The sequence below is a fragment of the Vanessa cardui genome, chromosome 24 (assembly GCF_905220365.1).
Source record: "Vanessa cardui chromosome 24, ilVanCard2.1, whole genome shotgun sequence".
Taxonomy (NCBI): domain Eukaryota; kingdom Metazoa; phylum Arthropoda; class Insecta; order Lepidoptera; family Nymphalidae; genus Vanessa; species Vanessa cardui.
In genome coordinates this window covers 198,782-219,310 of record NC_061146.1, presented here as the reverse complement: position 1 = coordinate 219,310, position 20,529 = coordinate 198,782, and the positions used below count along the sequence as shown (strand labels likewise).

The 20,529-nt window shown below is 39.7% G+C and overlaps 2 protein-coding genes across 4 annotated transcripts; one reads left to right on the top strand and one right to left on the bottom strand.

Annotated features, from left to right (window-relative positions):
• Positions 1 to 2,551: 2,551 nt before the first annotated feature.
• LOC124539991 (influenza virus NS1A-binding protein homolog A-like) lies at positions 2,552 to 9,841 on the bottom strand. 3 transcript variants are annotated; one of them, XM_047117381.1, is made up of 7 exons: positions 9,428 to 9,841; positions 9,064 to 9,140; positions 5,126 to 5,655; positions 4,892 to 5,050; positions 4,624 to 4,812; positions 3,748 to 4,555; positions 2,552 to 3,636 (listed from the first exon to the last, which is right to left on the bottom strand). In XM_047117381.1, the coding sequence occupies exons 2-7, from the start codon at positions 9,095 to 9,097 to the stop codon at positions 3,272 to 3,274; spliced, it is 2,085 nt and encodes a 694-aa protein (XP_046973337.1). In that variant the 5' UTR covers positions 9,098 to 9,140; positions 9,428 to 9,841; the 3' UTR covers positions 2,552 to 3,271. The 3 variants fall into 3 exon arrangements, with proteins under 3 accessions (XP_046973337.1, XP_046973336.1, XP_046973338.1); XM_047117380.1 differs by lacking the exons at positions 9,064 to 9,140; positions 9,428 to 9,841 and adding an exon at positions 6,989 to 8,183; XM_047117382.1 differs by lacking the exons at positions 9,064 to 9,140; positions 9,428 to 9,841 and adding an exon at positions 5,726 to 6,975.
• Positions 9,842 to 18,138: 8,297 nt separating this feature from the next.
• LOC124540203 lies at positions 18,139 to 20,294 on the top strand. The gene is made up of 2 exons (XM_047117665.1): positions 18,139 to 18,568; positions 19,509 to 20,294. The coding sequence occupies exons 1-2, from the start codon at positions 18,430 to 18,432 to the stop codon at positions 20,249 to 20,251; spliced, it is 882 nt and encodes a 293-aa protein (XP_046973621.1). The 5' UTR covers positions 18,139 to 18,429; the 3' UTR covers positions 20,252 to 20,294.
• Positions 20,295 to 20,529: the final 235 nt, after the last annotated feature.

The following is a 20,529-nucleotide window of genomic DNA, read 5'->3' as shown; positions in this document are numbered from 1 at the left end:
GGCCAACCTCACACACATTATATTAAATGTAGGAATTTAATATTGCATTATCTTATATCATGGAGATAAACTCGCCAATACTGACTATAAATAAACATGGGTTCAAAAGAGTATTCTACTTGGTTCGAAAAAGTAACACAAAATGTTGATTTTCGGAAATGAATAAAGTTTATAACTTTATTTATTCCCGCGAAAATACTTTTACTACAACAATATGTGTTAAAAACGATAATAGGCTATATGACTGGTTTTTAAAATCCATTTTATATTATTTCGTAGAAGTTAAGGAGCCCAGTAAAAGTTGTGTTTTTTTATTTCTAGAACATATTTGCCGAAAAATATCATATTAAAAATTCATACTTAAATAGCGCGCAAAAACGCTACTTCGACAATATGGTGCTACAATGGGGTCGGTGACGTCACTTTCCTGTATTTTAATCTGTGGTACACATAGTAGAAAAGCAAAGTTTACTAGAAAGTGACTTCATCATAAGCCCGGCCAATCAGGAGCGTTTTGTGTCACGTGACAAACGTTTGAATATTTCCATTTTTTTATATATGGATTTTTGAATAAATTAAGTATTATTTTCAACTTTCGTTAGTAAATAACCATTTTTAAACTCATAATATACACTGATTACAATAATTCACAATTTATTTTTCGTATTGTCAAATAGCATATTGTGTATTAGCGACCGGAACTCATTCAATGTTAACAGCTACAAATATTTGATATAAGTGGGAAAATAATGAATTACAATCGATTTCGATTTGAAAAAATAAATAGGATACACAAGAAATGCTGACACACAGGAGATAACACTTATAGATACCTAAAGTTAAAGTTGATAACTTGTCCTGTGTGACGTCACACCATGACAGCTCGTTATTTAGGACATGATACACAGATCAAAAAGTACGAATTCATTCAAACAAACAATAATGTGCTTATCTTACTTACCTTATTGGAAATCATTCTGATTAAGAATCCTCAAGAAGAAAGTTTAGTATATTTTTATGTTAATTTTAATTTTCATCGACATCGAAATATTAAACAGCCATTTACTTATAAGTATTTATGAGAGCAGACAGCCGTCGACGCCCGGAACCGCGCCGAGTAAGGACACGCGAAACGCTTGGCCTGCTAGGCTGCAAGCGTGTATGGCACACGAATTGACTTAGTCATATTTTTTATCATCTTCAAATTATTTTAATTTGTAAATACACGAACGAATATATTGTAAATACACACTAATAATTTTGTCTTGTTATTGAAATAAAATCCATTCCGATCCATCAAACGAGAAAATGTTATTTTACTGTCAAGAGGTAACTGCAAGTAAGCTGGGTGCTTGCTAGCAGACCAGTCCCTGCAAGACTGCTTAAAAACCTTGAGAAGTTTCAATTTACATTTGTATAAAAAAGTTTGAATACGTGGTTAAAATATTGACTTGAAATGAGTCTTCAACATTGTTGCAGTCTGTGAATCGGTCAGTGTATAGGTAATCACATATTGCTTGAGATAACAAACGGAATGACAACCAAACACAACTTTAAGCTTTAATCTTCGTTTCAGTCCAATAAAAGTCATATTTTAATTATGAGTCATAAACATTGAAACGCAACGCCTGAGCTAGCATTCCGCGTCCTGTATCGCTCGTCGTCTCGTGCGGCGCGGCTAAGGAGTTTGGAACTTACTTTATTTGCTATAAAAAACTTGCTTCAGATGACGATACATTTTACTAGACATCAAAAAAGCAGGTTATCATTTCTATTGTATTTGTTAATAAGTTTAGTTAGCTCATAACTACGTGCCAGCAATTTATTATTATTATTACTTATTGAAAAAAAAATCGAATGGACAACCTCCTCCTTTTTTAAAGTCGTATAAAATCCTTATCTAGACACGCGGTAGCGTGTCAAGCCAAGTCCTAGTTAAAGACAACTGGCCAGAAGCACGGCGTGTAATTTTGCACGAACCATTAGGGACCATTGGCTCTCACTTTACATTTATGTTTTTGTTCAATACGAATCGATTCGAACTCAACGCCTTCACAAAATATCAATATAATATGAAATAACATTTGATATGTTTAATAATGGTTTCACTAGATGGCGTTGGGATCGAATTGAATCGCGATGATACTTCGCTCACGGATTTGTACATAGTGTTATTTTAATAAAATTTGTCTTGCTCTGAAGTACAGTGTTTTACTAGTCCTAAGTTATACTCGGTTCGAGAAGTTTTCGTACGGAATCAGTACAGTTTTTCATTGCATTGTATTTAGTTCATTAACTAATAATTAACTTGCCATTTACGAGGCAACAAGGTCCTTAAAACTATTAACATTATACTTGTCTTTTGTAGAATTTGCGCATCATACAGTCAGCCATTAGACAACACGTGCTAAAGGAAAAAGGTAAAAATAAAAATGCTCGCAGACACCATAATATTTACTGAGTGACAATCGCTTTTAATAATTAAATATGTTTGATTCGTATGTCATATCACATCTCGTCACCGCAAGCGGGGGGCAATGAAACACGTCAAGACTCTTAATCACGTTTATTAAATGAAACGTAAACAATAGTACAGGAAGCAACTCGACGCGCGGCCGCCGGCGCTGCGGCCCGCCATATCTCAATCTCTTTAAACTCTAACAACGAATCATTGTAACAAATATTTCACTAACGGGCTCGCAACAACAGACGTCTGCGCGAGCGCCGCGCCGCCGGCCGGCGCCGCTAACATTAGTGTCTTTTATTGAACTAAAGAGCGACGCGCGATACAGTCTCGCCTCGCGAAGCGCGCCACGCGCGTGGTATTATCATATAATGTATACAGCATACATGCAAAAGGCAGTAAGCACAATAGTGTACACCACACCGATGCTCTGGAATAGTTTTGTAGTATAACAAAATGCAAATATTGTTCAGTACGAATACTTATTTTAAAAAACGAACATTTTAGTTCCTAATAAAAATATATAACACCCTACGCGAGTGGACGGGGCGGGTCGCCGGCCTCGAGTGGAATGTTGGGTCTCCGGCGAGCAGGGCCCGAGGGCGAGCGACCGGCGCCGTCCACCCGGCCTCGTCCGCCGCTCCGGGGCCCGGGACGAGCGCGCGGGCGAGCGCCCGACGCGAGGCACGAATAATTTTGAGGTAGGTACACACGACGCCCAGCTCGCACGTCCATATAGATCATCTCGTAAACATTAAATATAATACTCAGGACTAAAATTACTCAATATCACGTCTCGCGGCGCCGCTAGCCCTCCGGCGACAGCTGGCCGTTCTCGCGCGGCGCCGCGGCGGCGGGCAGCGCGCGCGGCGGCGGCGGCGGCGCGCACAGCGTGGTCCACTCGCCGTCGGGCTCGTACAGGCACTCGACGCACGCCAGGAACTCCTTGCCTGAGAAGCCGCCGGCGGCGTACAGCACGTCGTGCAGCGCGGCGAGCGCGGGCGCGGCGCGCGCGCGGCGCAGCTCGGGGCCCGCGCGCCACGCCGCCGCGCCGCGCGCCAGCAGCGCCGTGCCGCGCAGCGACGCCGCGCCCGCCGACCCGCCCGCCGCCACGGCCAGCCCGCGCCACACGGCCGCGCCCACCGAGCGCCGCGCCGTGCCCAGCGGCGGCCCTGTCGGCGCGGAGCTGTTACTAGAGTCCGGTACTCGCACCGGTATTGGCGGAGCCATCCCAGAGTCATAGCCATACTAATCTCAAAGGAAAGGCAAGGAGCAAACGTTACCTTCAATCCAGGCGGAGGAGCGGCCGTCGAGGGGCAGCATCTCGGTGGACGCGATGCAGTTCCAGGCGTCGCAGCCGCCGAACACCCAGAGCGCGTCCTCCCACACGACGCCGGCGCACTGCGAGCGGCCGGTCACCAGCGGCGGCGCCTCGGTCCAGCGGTCCTCGTCGGGCGAGTAGCGGTGCACGGCGCGCAGGCTGCGGCCGCCGGCCCAGCCGCCCACCACGTAGAGCGCCCCGCGCGCCTCGTCCGCCGCGGCCGCCGCGTGCGAGCGCGCCAGCGGCATGCGGGCGCGCGCGCGCCACGCGCCGCCGCCGCCCGCGTCCTCTTCGTACACGTCCACCGAGTCCAGCTCCGTCTGCCCGTCCGAGCCCCCGAACACGTACAGCGAGTTGCCGAGGCGGGCGGCAGGGAAGCGCGCGCGCGCCCGCTTCATGTCCGGCAGAGGCGACCACGCGTTGGTCGTAGGGTCGTAGGCCTCCGCGGCTCGGAGCACGCGTGCTCGGTCGTAGCCGCCGCAGACGACGAGGCGCTGGCCGAGCGCGGCCGCGCCCACCGCGCAGCGCCCCACCGTCATGTGCGCGCGCACCTCGCCCGCGCAGTCGGGCTCCGGCGGCGCCTCGTCGGGCCTGGTGCCGCCCAGCCGCCCGCCGCGCGGCCCGTCCGCGTTTCCCACGCGCCACGCCACCCGCGCTCCGGCCAGTCGGCCCCTGATCGCCACGACGGCGCGCGTCACGGCCGCGCCGGCGCCGCCCCCGTTGGTCCCGACGCCGGCGCGGGCCGCTATGACAGAGCTCTCTCCTAGACCCTGCACAAGGCGTGGCTTTTAGTTTCAGCGATTCGCTGCGGCCGCCTCCCGAGTGCGGTTAGCGGTACCTCGTCGTCGGCGGCGCGGTCGGGCGGCTTGTCTCGGCGCCGCTGGCCGCGCTCCCGCTCGCGCGCCTCCCGGCGGTACTCCTGCAGCTCGGGGGCGTCCCCGCGCGCCGCCGGCAGCTCGCCGCAGTCGCGCAGCGCGCCGTTGGCGTCCACGAATAGAAGATGGGTACGCGAGCACAACTCCTCCAACTGCAATTGAAACTTATTCCGTCCCACCGTACCATACCACGACCTTACTTCTGTCTAATACTAGCGACTCCCGACTCACGTCGACGTCTGCGGCGTGATGGTCCCGCAGCCAGGCCAGCGCAGCGTCGGCCACGGCGGCCGGGGCTTCCTCACCACCGTCCGCACTCGTCTCCCGTAGCAACTCGATACGGATTAACGGCAGCGCCGCTAGCGCACCGCTCTCGCATATTTCGTCAAACTGAAACGTGAAAAGTTTCTCATAATACGTGACACATGGATGATCTTAATTTAACCCCGAAAGAACCTTACTTACGTTCTGCGCTATGAACGTGTCGAGTTGTGCTCTATGATGCGGTGCGAGATCAGGCAGAACACGCAATGCGAGACAATCGTGGGGAGTGAGGCGGCGCATGAGGCGCTCCGCGAGGTGCGCGCGCGCCGGCTCCACGCGCAGCTTGGCGGCGGCGCGGTACAGCCGCCGAGCCGTCGCCGCGTCGCGCACGCGCAGCCGCCCCGTGTACGCGTACTCGACGAGCTCGCGCAGCGCGTCCGCCTCGACGCCGGCGACGCGCAACGTCTCGGGCGTGGCGGCGGGCGGGCCGGCGCCGAGCGCGGCCAGCAGGCGCGGCGACACGGCGGCGAGCACGGCGCGGTGGGCGGCCACCTCCTCGCCGGCCGCGGCCAGCAGCACGTCGTAGTGCTGGCGCGCCTTGCGCAGCGCGTTGAGAGCGGCCAGGGCGCGCGCCGGCGCCTCCGGGTCGTCCAGTGACAACTCCTGCTCGAGTGCGCTGATCTCCTCACCCTCGCTGTCATCCGACCTCGACGCCGCGGATGTCGCCCCGCCTGAGCACGGAGCGCATTATTCACGATTCTATCGTTCTATGATAACATATTTTTATTATTTATTAGTTACCCCGCTCCGAGAATCGAAGAGACGTCATTTGGCCCAGGAGCTATCTGCCCCAAAACTAATACATCAATATAAAGATCACTAATATACACCAACGGTCGTCGAACAAGTAAACAGCGCAAATCGCACGGCGAACCACAATTATGATAGTGTGTATGAGCTGTTGCCCTGTGAGTGTAACCGGTTGTTATGAGCTGCGGGCTGCGCGCTCACAGTGTACAACTCCGCCGAGCGCTACTGGCGAGCCGCCACGCGTATCGGCCACCTTTATATGTTAAATCTTCTCGACTCATTCACTACACCGCACTGATAACGAAATCAATTTTTAAGTGTTCGTCGAGGTGCACCGAAACGTAAATGAGACGGAACCGTAAACTGTTTCAAGAGGAGAGAAATCGGGCCGCAGCGCACTATTCTTACATCACACGATCACAAAACGGTAAACATGATGACAACCCAACTTTTGATTATATTGTTATCTTACGATTAAGCAACGTTATCTGATATTTCATTGATATACTACACGGACGCGTATTGTACACAGCGTGAAATATATTAAAATCATAAATAGTTAGGCACATAAACAAACAGTTTCAGGTGGTAAGTGAATCGTGAGTCACGTTTGCGTAAAAAACATTGTTTATTTTCGTTAACTACTCGAAGCTACGCTCGAGTCGTATACATTTGCATTCTATTATTCCCATCGGATTTCGAGTACAATTTTAAAATCGCGTCCTTGTGATTGAGACCGTCGACGCTTCGAGCAATACTTGGACGCGCGACGCGCGACACGCGACACGATACGCCGAAGACATGCAGGACTAATTGTTTGAGTGTTGTCATCAATTGGCGAGCCCGAGGGGCCGCTGACGAGCAGTTCGGTCGATCGCAAACCTGCTTAATTAGACATCTAATAGTGAAACAATAAAAAAACCAATTACTACAAGACCTTCCGCATACGACGTAAGACTGTTTGAAACGATACCTACTTATATCGCAGTCATCGAATATGATGATTCTCGAGACTTAAAATAATCATAATATTCAAAAGGCAAAATACTCTGTCTGACGGACGACTTAAGATATTTCATAATTAATGACTTTGGATAAAACTAACAAAAAATTCATAACATTGTCCAAGATACTTAAAACTTAACTCATTCTGAGCAATCTTCCATGTCGTCCGGAAAACAATGAATCTGCCCCTACAACATTTTGATATAATCCTATAACAGAGCATGGAGTCAAGTTATATTAAATACCTACTCGTGCGAGGCGTGACGGGCCTGCGGTGAAGCTGCGGAGTACGCGCGACGAACGTCAGTAATGAAGTAAGTTGCATTAGGTCGGATCGAGTTGCGGCGTCACGTTGCCGTGGAAATATTGTAATTGACTTTGTAGAAGCCTTGAGTTGTTTATGCGACACCGGTTTCCTGTTCGCGAACTTTAAATCCGTCGTATTACTTTCGATTACATAAGGCGCAATAACGACTAAAAACGAAGCAATTATATTGAACGAAGCTATTGAGCGTAATTGGTAAGGAAAGATATCACGCGAGCGGCGAGGCAGGGCTGTGCTCGTCGCTCGAGCGAGTAGCGACGCTGGACCCGATGTCGCCATCGTGCTAATGACATACTCATAGCGAGCAGCAACAAACTTCTGTTTTAGCCTTTATTTCATCCAGTAACAACTTATTAAGAAAATGTTAAAATTACGATTACACCTTTATATTTTATAAAGCATAAGAATACTTTTTCTGAATCAGAAGTCAATAGGCTCTTACGAGTAGTTTCCATGTTAAAATATGGAATTAATGTATAAATTTTATACTATAGATTTGGAGATTAGAAGTTGCTTCTATGCTTTTGTTGCTTTATGGCCATCTAGGTACTACTGAATGAAAATACTTCTAAAATGTAAAATTAAATATGACTTATTGACTTGTGTTACTAATAGTACTAAGTGTATTAATTGATCTTAGCAATAAGAGTAGAAATTCTGTTGTAATATATATACAAAAATACTAACTCTACTAGCCAAAGGATGTAGTGTCCAATAATCAATAACTCAAAAAGAACTACAGTGAAATTTTTAACTGCAATTAAAATTCAATCATGGAATTATATGCCACTACTTGAAGTGTTGACTTTTAACTAAGTTATAAGTATTTTATTTACAATTATATCCTTACTCACTTAAAATTAAAAAGAACCTACAACAGATACTGAAACCACCACCTATTGTATATATTGTGATAGGGAAACATGTAGACCAACAGTGGTACAACAAGATTGCTATAAAATATATGTCATACAGATATAGTCCCAATGGAATTTCAATAACCAAATACATATATCTATATATACAATATCTTTTACATCAACAAACAAACATAAGGGTGCAAACTTTTTATGATGTAACTTAATTTTTATTGATTGTTGTGAGATATCTTGCTACCGATATCTATTACTACATATGCACAAAGTGCTTGCCTCTCTAATTTCATATAGCCCCCAGAGGCTAGGCTTTTGATTTTTACTGGTAACCAATGGTCATAGATCTTAGCACTATTACAAATATTAACCATTCCTTACATCGACTATGCAATACCAACCTCCGGGAGCAAGATGCTAAGCCCAAAGTTACATGACTTAAGTAAAACCAAAATACATCAGAACATTATTTTCCTAAAAGAATTAGGTGAAAAATTCTATTGCAAAAAATTATGCAAGTATACTACTACATTTTAAATTTCTTTTATGAGTTTCATTGGAAGAGATTTGTTACACCTCTTCTCCGGAATAAGCAATTTCATACCTTCAAATAACAGGTTATTTGTTATATTACAATATTCTTTGTGTACATTTAACTCATTCTTATCAATAACAAGACAGCAAGAATTGAAAATTGTAATATAAGTATGGTGTAAACAGCATAAAGAGGCAAAGGATTGTGCGGACCTCTGAGTAACCATTTACTGAAATGTAAAGCTTAAACAAGGTCTCTTGTTACACCACATTTCAACAAATGCTCATTGTTTGAGATGAGCATACACTCACAAATACTCATAGGAAAGTTTGTACCAAATGGGCCATTTAATTAAGATATTTACCTTACTGATAGCGAGACAAACGGGATAAAGTGTCAAAACATTATTATTGATAATTACTGACTGAACATCTGAAAAACAACTTTAGAAAAATAATACCTATCTTAGGTTAGTCTTTAATTTTATACAACTTAGCTAGTTACTATTGATGGTTTGTATTGTTGTTTGACTTTGGAATGTGTAACTAATGCGTTTAATAATGTTTATTAAATTATGGCACAGGCTACTAACCGTCTCCGTTTCTGTAGTCGTCCTGTGGCTTCATGTCGCCGGTAGCCGGCACAGCGCCGTAGCCCGCGACCTGCGTCCTGCACACACCACACAACAGAGCGGTGAGCGCACTGCTCGGGTGTCGGGTCTCGGGCCCGCACACTGCCTACGGCCGCGGTGCCGCCCGGTGCATCGGCACTCGACAGTCGGCGGTCCGCACCCGAACATTCGCTAACCAGATTACACTAGAGCACGCGGCGGCGAAGGCCGCGGCGCAGTATCGAGTCGCCGAGTCACATGGCCTGCGCTCGCCCCATTCCGACGCCTACCGCCCGCGCCGCGACCCACCCGCTGCTCCACATCACAATTTAATTAAACATATTACGCGTTATCTCAGGCGATCAGCCTTCAATCCGCTCAGGAAGCTACGCAGTACAGAACGACACCGCCGCTTAGGTGATCCACGCGCCTTGTTTTGAAACTCTGACACTGACAATGACACATAAACGCTGCTCGATAAATAACATCTATTCACTCGCTCTCACGTTAAAAAAAGTGGAGACAGGCAATATCGCCATTGACAATAATAAACCTGTTCGTCGCTTGAGAGTTTCTTCTACACAGATCTCTGGATTTTTTTTAAAGATTGTTTTACTGTAAATAAGCTTACTCATTTAATACTATTCATTCAATTGGCTAGATCGTATTAGACAAAACTAAAATTGATGGAGTTCATAAATATGATACAAATTTTGACCAAGTTAAAGTCTTAAATAATGATCAAACCATAATAAAATCACATGAGAACGTGTAAACTATAAACAACTGACGTAAACTACTACAAGTGGCGCTCTTTATTTGAACTTTTCAAACATGAGGTAAGACAAAAAAAGGGGTATCCGCGCAATCTATTACCTAGTAACTAAAGAACGATTGAGGTATAAATTTAAAGAAATCAAGGTATTAACTATTTATTCTCATTATATATTATGTAATATTATATTTGTACGAAAAATATCAATGATTTTATGAAAATAATGTGATACTCATAGTACTGGAACAAGCATAACAACATTCCCAAAACGGTGTAAGTTCCCTTAATAGTTTGTGAAATGATGATTTAAAAGTGCTTGTGAAAGCTTACTTTTATTTTGATTTGATTTGATTTCAAATTGAAAGAATTTGTTCAAATACGTCGTCATACATAGGTCATAAAAATCCCTCTCATTGTAGCTATACATATACTATACACTATATTGTATAATTTAAAATTTTGTGAAAAAAATACAAACGATGGAAGTAGAACGCTTTATCATTTTAATGAAATTACATTCAACTACACTTGCACGCAGTCTCTCGGAGTTAAGTAAGTTTAGATGTATCACACTGGAATATGCAGCATCGACGAAATTGATAGCATCTAGGTTTGTGTTTATTTGGGTATATTATGTACCGTGCATCAAATGCATTTTATAAAAAGTGGTTGTTTTAATATTAAAAATAGACAACAATTTTGTGATATGTGCGATACATATAATAAAATTGTATTATTTGTTTTATACATATACTAAAATTGTTGAATCTATTTTACAAGTAAAACAATTATAGATTTAAAAGGTTCATTATAAATCAAATATGTATATGATATAAATTCCTTACAATTATTCGGTAAAGTATGTTAGCGACATCTAGCGCCAATACAGGCATACGTCTCAACTCCGTATTGAAGTAATATAGGTATTAGCGACATATGCTGATTCTAATATACAAAAAGTAATAGACATAAATATTAATTTCACTTGGTCCTTATTAGAGACGATCTTAATTAAAGGTGTGCAGTACCAGAGTGAATTGACATCTGGTAATTTTAGATAGATAAATCATTTTATTTTATTTACAATCATATCTCTATTCTTCTTAAAATCAATTATAAAGACAGAATTGTAACAGTATTTGTATTAATAATAGTATTACCTACATAATCATCTTACAATACAATATTAAAAAATATATTATTGTAAGTAAGTAGTTATTACAATATATTGCGGGGTAGGGATGGCCGATGGAGTGTACTAAGACGTCTTTGGAGTGATCTTAAGCGAATGGAGTTACAAGTTTCGAAGATAAATAGTTTGTTGTTAGTGCGCGTTTAGTTGATGACGTACTGCTACAAAAACATTGTATGTTTACCTGCGCCTCTTGATGAAGGTTGTGATTTTAAACGCGGATATTGATGTTAAATGATGTTTAAACAAATATAAAATTAAATATTTTGCAAATAAAAACAAAACATTTACTCGTAAGTGCATATTTATTTACACAACAAAATTAATTAATACCTTTGTACAAATACAATTTTACAAACACTTAAGGAATATTACAATTTTAACAAAGTATAATATTACAATTGATAGCTGCATATTACAGACGTTATCTAAAATAAGTCAAATAAATTAATTTCACGTACATAATCAGTCATGTGATGTGTGTGCATAGAACTTTGGAGGAGGGAATTGCCTTCTTTATTTGCATTATAATATATTTTTGTTGACGAGTCGCTCACCATAATGCTTTAATTTAAAAGTAACCATACTATCTCAATTTGATTATCTTTATCAGTCATAATCTATTTTTATTGAATGAGAATTATAACAAACATCGAGGAACTGGCGCGCGAGATCAGTCAAGCGACTAGTTAACTTGATTACACTTACGGACGGCGCGCCCTTTACTATGTCTGCATTAGCTGTGTTATCTTTTTGTAAAATTCTAATCAGCAATGCTTTGATCCTATCTCATCCTCCGCTATCAATTTTAAATTTATGTACGTGTGATAATTCATCTAAAGACACATTTGTAGCTATGTCATCTGTTTGTCACTTTTTTTTTTTGTTTAGGATCTAAATATCTTATCTCAGTCGATGTACCGACAGATTCTGTCACCGGAGAAAATTCATTAACAGTGTCGATCTACTAGGCAGTAGGCACTGACTCGTCAGTGTCAACAAGAGAAAATTTTGCCAAAATATTTCAGAGTCCAACCACTCATTGTAGTTCCCTTTTGAACAGTTCGACATTAATATAAGCATTTTCCCATTTCTTATTAATATTATAACAGTACTTCGCACAGAGTTCCTTTTAGTTTTGAGGATGAAGCAAGTGGTTTGGTATATGTATCCCCAAATATGAAACTTAATTAAAATTAAAAATCTTAACGTTTAAATAAGAAGCATTACTCGTTGACAAACTACCATCGGTTCGGAAAGAAAGACCTAGAAAGAACCTGCGGAAGAAACTCGGGAGGTTTTCAAATCGTTTACCATCGGTATTAAACGCTCGAATTGGATCGTTTCACTCCCATGGGTGCCAATATCTTTATAATAGTTATAAGTTGGTATGTAGGCTTGTGTTTGTGCATAATGGTCAATCATTCCGTAAGTAATAAGGTTCGAAATTTTTCAGCGGTGGAGTGGTTGACTATTAATACACCAAGCCAATGGTGCGGCAACCGTCGGTTTTCAAGGGTGTCACTCAGGTGGTGACTATGAGGTGTGATTTCTCAGTCTCCATCTCACATCTCCATAGTTGGTCTCTATGGAGTCCGTAGTAAGTCTAGAGGTTTTCTTCAGTTCGAACCTTGCAAAAACTGCGAACGAAATCCGTGGTTTGTTTGCTCCCCGACTACTGCGGAAAACTAATCTTGTAAAAAAAAAATTAGAAAAAAATCGGTCGTCCCGATACTAAGCAAAAGGGGAACACGGTCGTTTCCTCTCCAGGAGAATGTTGCGACCTTTAAAACTAAGACGGGGCTTGTGAACCACAAGCGGGCTGGTGAGAAATTGCCCTAGAGGAGTTTCAGCTTTCGGTAGCTGAATCCAACGCGGGAAATAGGCTTGAGGGACCGAATCCCTCCGACACGCGGACAGCATCCTATGAGGCTGCGTGACGCTCGAGCAGGAGATGCGTGTAAAGCCTGGGTTAACATCATCATCTGATCCCGAGGTTCAGGACTGAGGCTTGCAACTGTATTGGATAATCAACTTAGAATGCTTGACATCGAATTCCGGGGCGCGGTGTACCCAAGGTTGGAGGGGCGTACCAGATGTCTTTAATTTATAGTATGTGTGACACTACAAAGAATACACAATTATTCTTTACCTGTATCAAAACCCAATAAAATCCATTTGGTGGAACAGCTACATGTGAAAATTCGGTGATTAACAACAGGGAGCTACCTATTATTTCGAAATTAATAGTTAATAGTTGTGTTGAGTGATTACAAGTTATCCAGGACTCTGGGGTGAGCAGACGTCCAGACACGAGGAGCAGAGATAAAATAAGAACACCTCGTTTTCGGCTTCACGGAATCTTTCCCGAGGCACGGTATTCCGTTTCTATAATAAGACTTATCAGACATTTTCAACTTAACCTATTAAGTTTGGCTGTACTTTTCCGAAATAGGTACTCGGAAATTGTAATGATTAAATAATATTTACTGAGTTGCTTTGATTTTCTTCTCGATAGAATATACTTTCCGAACCGGTGGTAGCTTTAAATTTAATTCTACACTAACATGACGATTTAAAAGTACCTACTGATCTTACGTACCTATCGATATTTCCCATCATTTTGTAATGTCGCTTTTTGTTAAAGATTTTCTTTTATATAACTACAAAACTTATGAATTTGTAATTTAACCGGTACACAAAAAATAATAATGAAAAAACCTTATAGTATGCGCTTTTTCATTCCAAAAGGTTTATAAACTGTTGGTGAAATCATTTTTCTAAACAAACCGAACGAAAGCTTCGTAATTATCTCGTACCCTCAAACTAAGTAACATTACCTACACTTATAGCATTGAAGTTAATTTATAATATAACCGACACAAGAATAAAGAGTGAGCTGTTGACGTCACTTGGTCATGTTAACATATAAATCTATATCATCAATACACATCACACTATGACTGTGACCAGTGTCTCAAGTCCTAACTCTTAGCTTATGATTGACTTAGGTCAAACATTTGGACATCAATTAAGATAAAAAGCAGGATAATGCAAACCGTGAATGCAGCGTTCAGTACAAGAGAAAATTAAAATTATCAGATCACATTCACCGTACAAACAAAAGCAGTGCGAAGCGGCAAGCAAGCAAGCAGCAGCAATTGCAGCAGCAGTAACAGCAACGGCCGCCGCCGTAGCAGCAGCAGCAACCTCACTGGACATGCGGCAGTTTTGGTTTCATATTTAAAATCGGCAGTGCCTTTTCAACAGCTTTACCGCAAAAGTTCTTCGAATTGATTTACTTTTGTAACAAAGTAGGTAGTCTCGATCTGTGAACAAAACGACTCATTATATACCTGGTCTTAAGAATTAACTAGAAAGGGACACATTCAATTTAAATATTTACTCTTATTCAAATTAAGTAATCCAATTTGATATTGCAAGTGCCAAAATTTGGAATAATTTAATTTATTAGCAATAAAACAGAACAAGAAAGAAGGAATGCTTAATATTAATGAAAATAAGCCTCTAAACTATTCCAAGCAAAATATGTTCAGACTCGAGTCATCAAGTACACTACTGAAAAACTAGTATCAGATTTCTTTAAAATATCTAGAAATCTATTGAAATAAATAATTAAATTTGAGAAATAATGATTAACAATGTAATTAATGTACCATCTCACCTGAAGATTGTTGGAGTTGGCAGGCTATTACGATGTAGCACGTGGCCGCCTCGTGGTGCTAAAACTGAAATTTCACGAAAATTTTATAAAAATCGCAGTAAATATAGTTTGATTAAGCGAATGCAAATTGTTTTACCTCCGGTTTGTTATCCAGAACCTCCAAAATATTGGAAACAAAACGAGTTGATACAATGAAAGCAGTTACTTGTAATCTTTAAATAATCTGAAACGAATAAAAACAATTATTGAAATTTAAAAATAATATTTCAAATACCAGATGTAATATATTAAATGAAAATACTTACAGAATAATTAATATGTGGAAATTTGGAAGTCTCGTGGTCTGTACTGGTAACCGACCAACGCCTGTTCAAATGCAGAACGGATGAGGAAATGAAAAATGGACCTCCAAAGAACCTGCTTTATAAGGTCCAATAAAGCAGTGTTGCCAACAAGGCCAAATAAAGAAATCGAAAAAAATCCTGAAACAAATTTCGATGAAATAATCGATTTTATCTGATAATATTATTAAAATTAAGAATGTATGAAATTCTTTAAACTTCATCTATGTATTTTTTTAAATTCATGACTGAGTACAAGTTGAACCCATCATAAATGCTTTAACCCTGAACTACCCAATATGAAAGAAAATAAATAGAAATATAAAAAAGTAGAATTTTAGAAATGTTCTTTAATTGCATCTTATATATTTTTTTATAGTGTTCTGCGCACACATTGCGATTGTATATGTCGCAACACGGCTTAGACGTTCTGAATATGTTTGAAGGGCACATAATATTCATAAGGTTCCGATTGAGAAACTCGTTGTGTAGTAGGATCAGTCAGTAGATCATCGTAGACAAAAAAAACAGCAAAGTTATTATTTGGTATCTTTAATAGCAATGTCATATTTATAGAAAAATCAAGGGTATTAGGTTCGATGTCACATGTTCTATCAATATTCATAATAAATACCTATTTAATATTACAGAGTTATTTAAAGACCCCCGCCAAATTTAAATGAGTGGTTTAGACCATGAAAATAAAATTTCCCAAAGACACATTGGTCAAAAAGTGAAAAAAAATCATACATTCTATACGAAATCAACCACGTGATTGCGCAGTTTTCTATGGGATGATTGATTTTTTATATATACAGGGTTATTTGTAACTCGACGTATATCCGTTAGGAGGTGATAGGAGTGACTATTTGCAATAATTTTAACCCCCATATGCATAATCCAAAAGTGAACCATTTTTGAGTTATCTCGATTTTTAGCTTTTTTCAAAATTTGTCAAAATTGCAACTTCAAAAATGTATTTAAAAAAAGTTTCAATTAAAATCTATTTTTTTTTTCTTTTATTTTATAAAAAAGATTAAATACTGGATATTTGTCAATATTTAAACAATAATTATCGGTCCAAATTTAAAAATGCGAGACGGATAACCAATGATGTTGTAGTAACCAGATATGTTATTAACGCGCAAAAAGTGAAGACAAGAAAACGTCCTAATTGGGACGTTTGCCTTTAGTCGTTTTACGTAGTAATACGTTATAATACATCATAATTAAGTAGTAATACGTTTTGCGTAATTAAAACATCTAGTTATCCCTTTTTAACCCCCGACGCAAAAAGAGGGGTGTTATAAGTTTGACGTGTCTGTCTGTCTGTCTGTGTGTCTGTCTGTCTGTGGCATCATAGCTCCCGAACGAATGAACCGTTTTCAATTTAGTTTTTTTTTTGTATTATAGGTGTTTTACGGGCGAGTGTTCTTAGACATGTTTGATGAAAATCGGTTAAGCCGCTTAAAAGTTATGGGAGGTTAAAGCGGGGAAGAAAAACCGAATGTCTGCAAATATGCTCAAGTGGGGTATCAAATGAAAGGTTATGACTTGTACATCACAAAAAACATTAGTAATTAAATAAAATTACTAGAAAAAAAATTAATTAAGAAACAAATAATATTAATTAGTAAGTAAAATAAAAAAAAAGAACAAAATTGACTTTAAAATGTAATCTTAACTTATATGTTTTAAATCGACAAGAACCTACGTATTTACAACTTAACCAGAGATATTATAAGGATGTTTACCTTTAAAATGTATAATACCGAGCGCTATTGTACAAAATAATAATAAGTGTTTGATAAAAGATGAGATAGGTGAGCACGTGACACTAATTAATTAGAAGCGGTCCCCCAACGCGAAGTTTTTTTTTTTAATATTAATACATACTTATAGATATAGGTACTTTAGGATTAATTTTCTTTTATTATTTATTACTTTTTAAAGGTAGCTTATGTTTTTTGTGGCGGGGGTTTCTGAAATTTTTAATTTAATTATTTATTAGAATATCATTGTGGAGAACAAATTTATTTCAATATTTTTTTGATTTTTTTTCCTCAAAAATGATTTATTACGAAACTTGGCCTGCAGATTATTTTAAAAACATAGCCGTTTTCTTAGCTTTTCAAAAATGTATAAAAAGAAGGAAATTAGTTCAAATCAATCGAAATAAAATCATCAGAAAGGACGCCGGCGGACATTCGTACTCGAACATGAACGAAGTCGAACTAAAGGTCGCACTTTAAAATTCTCACAAAATTAACTAAAAATAAAAACCAATGATAAGAAACTTACTTACTTACTAAACTGACATACTTAACACAAATTTAAAATAAAATTTAGAAACAGAAACAGTTCAAGAGCTAAGTTATAAAAAATACATTTTGTAATATAGCCTAAAGAAAGTATTAATCAGCGAATCCGAGAAACTCTCTATAACAGCGCACAGCACACACAGCATGTTCTTCAATTAATAATGCAGGATTCTATCCTTACTATTATCCTCACGAAGAAGTCTCTGAAAGGAAAGTTATTTTTTATAAATTTGTATTTATTTATTTTTTTTATTACATAAATAATGTTTATAAAATGTAGTGAATGAAATAGTGGCTTCCGCTTTTTAAATTGAAATTTCTCATGGCGATATTTTGTTCATAAAGAAATAAATACATATTCTGAATAATCTTCTGAGTAAAACAGTTTTTTCTTTTATTTATTTTTTTCGTTTTCTTTACTTTAGTCTACGATTTGTTTTGTCATCTGTGATAATTTAAAACGAGAATCGATTCAACACAGATAAGTAAATTGATCCCTCGTAAATTTCATACCTCATGTTGGTAATGTAGGCCGTTAGCTTCTTTCGGTTGGTAATTAAAATTAACTAAAGATCACCAAGGCGCCACCTCGGATAATTTTTATACATATATTTAACTTTTCATTCAATGTTATTCATTGTACAATTGTTATTTTTTTTTAGTTTTTTTTTTTTTTTTTTTTATTAAAGAAACTAACACAAACACATTAAAAATTGAGAATAACACTCAACTTCAGATGAGTGTTAAGCCGATCGTCCACCGCCAACTAAACTAAGTTAGTTCAGCTTAGCTCGCATAGTTGATCAAGTTTTTCATACATGTGCGTCCACCGCAAACTATGCCAGCTAAGCTACGTGAAATGCCCCAGCTAAGTGGAACTAACTTAGTTGGGCGGCCGATCCGTAACTAACTGAGCTAAACTAAACGCCTCTCACCCCCTTGCCTTACCCCTCTGACACCTGTCGATAGTGTTGTTCGAACGTGTTTGTACAGTGAGCGTTCGTGCGCGGTTGGTAAAACACGTATTTAGCAGCATGGAGGTGTTTATTGAATATGTCAAGCAGTATCCTGTGTTGTATAATCCAGAGGATAAAGACTACCGGGACACAACTAAAAAAGACGGTTTATGGAAGAGGATAGTGGATGAAATGAAAAACCCGAACATATCAGACAGTAAGTTTAATTTATATTGTTATTGTTAAAATGATTACAAAAGGATTCTCTTACATGAAATGCTTCTCTTGTTGCTCGTACATTGTCATATAGTTGTCCCACTGATCGTAAAACTGATCCGTCCTCAGCACTTGCTTCATCAAAAGCTATTATTGTTTGATTAGTTGAAAGATAATTGTGTAGCACGCAAGCAGCTTTTGTTATTAAATCAACTGATTCTACTTTACACTCTAATGGCCGACGAAATATCCGAAATCGCATTGACAAAATACCAAAGGCATTTTCTACCACATTTCGCGCTCTGCTGAGACGATAATTAAAGTTCCTTTTTTCTCTACTGTTACGACATGCGCTTTGTGGGTATGGTCTCATAAAATGTTTTTGTAAAGGAAATGCCTGGTCACCTATAAATACGTAAGGTATTGCAGTACCACCTTGTAGTAAAGGTTGGTCACTAGGCAAATTTAATTCGTTATTTTGTAGCCTTCGTCCAAATGCACTATCAGAAAAAATACCACCATCACTAAATCTGCCCATGGAACCAATATCTATAATAATAAACTTCTTGTTTGCATCAACAACTGCGAGTAATACTACAGAATGGAAATGTTTATAATTAAAATACTGAGAACCTGAATGAGGTGGGCATTTTATGGATATATGCTTGCCGTCGACTGCTCCAATACAGTTGGGGAATTGCCATTTCAGCATAAAATTTTCAGCAATTTCTTTCCATTCTCTTTCAGTCGGCAAAGACATGTAAATTGGTTGTAAATGATTCCAAACTGCTTGGCAGACGTTTTCTACAATCCTAGAAACTGATCTGTCACCCACTCTATAATTGTATCCAATTGTTTTGTAGGAGTCCCCTGTTGCCAAAAACCTGCAAAAGGCAACACTTTTTAATGAATGCATTAACCTTTTTTTATTACTGTTTCAGTTAAAACGGCAAAAAACGAATGGAAGAAATTACGTGATGGGCATCGAGAATCAATAAAAAGAATTAAAAGCTCAACAAGTGGCCAAGCTGCATCACCAACAAACACTTGGAAATATGCCAGTCTACTTGAATTTTTATTGCCTTATATGAAAAACCGCCCAAGAAGTGGTAACGTAAATGAAATCCAGAATAATAAAACAAACAGGACAATGGAAGCTGGTAATGCAAGTGAAAGCCAGGATATTACAATTTCACATACTGAGACACAGGAAAATACTGATCATGTTTCTAACACTGAATCTATACCATCTACATCTCACAGCTCATCGTCTGAACAAAGGCAAAGAAAGAGAAAGAACGATGAATCTTTAGCTGTTTTACTGAGAGACATTGATGCAGATTATGAAAAGCGTCGCCATGAGATAAAAGAGAAAGAGAAAGCTGAAAGGGAATCAAGAAGTCATCCTTTAAAACTGTTTTTTGACAGTATGAGCGAAACAGCCATAAAGTTTCCAGAGTGGTTGCAAAGGGACATTAAAAGGAAAATCTTTACCATAATATCTGAAGCCGAAGATAAGTATGACAATTACTTATACGGAAGTCAGTTCTCATATGGATATTCAACATCTTCTGCTCAATCTACTCCACGCTCCCAAGACACTCCAGTCTCTCAAGATAATCCATACTTCCAAGATACTCAAAACAACGAAGGCACTTCGTTCACCGATACTACTTTCAATTGATATCTTTATACAACCTAATTTTCAATAAATATACCAAAGTAACTGAATCTGTTTAATTTTAATGTTGATACACTTACCTCAAACAAATAGCCAATCTTTCTTCTGGCGATATAGCTTTTCGAAAATTAGTATCAATCTTAGCAATATCCTTGGCAATCATTGTAAGTAACTCATCAAACTGTTGTCTCGATACACGATAGTACATCTTAAAATTTTCGTCGTCTAGTTCATTAAACAAAGTGTTAAATTCGCTGCTTGTTTTCCAGGACTGAATGTGT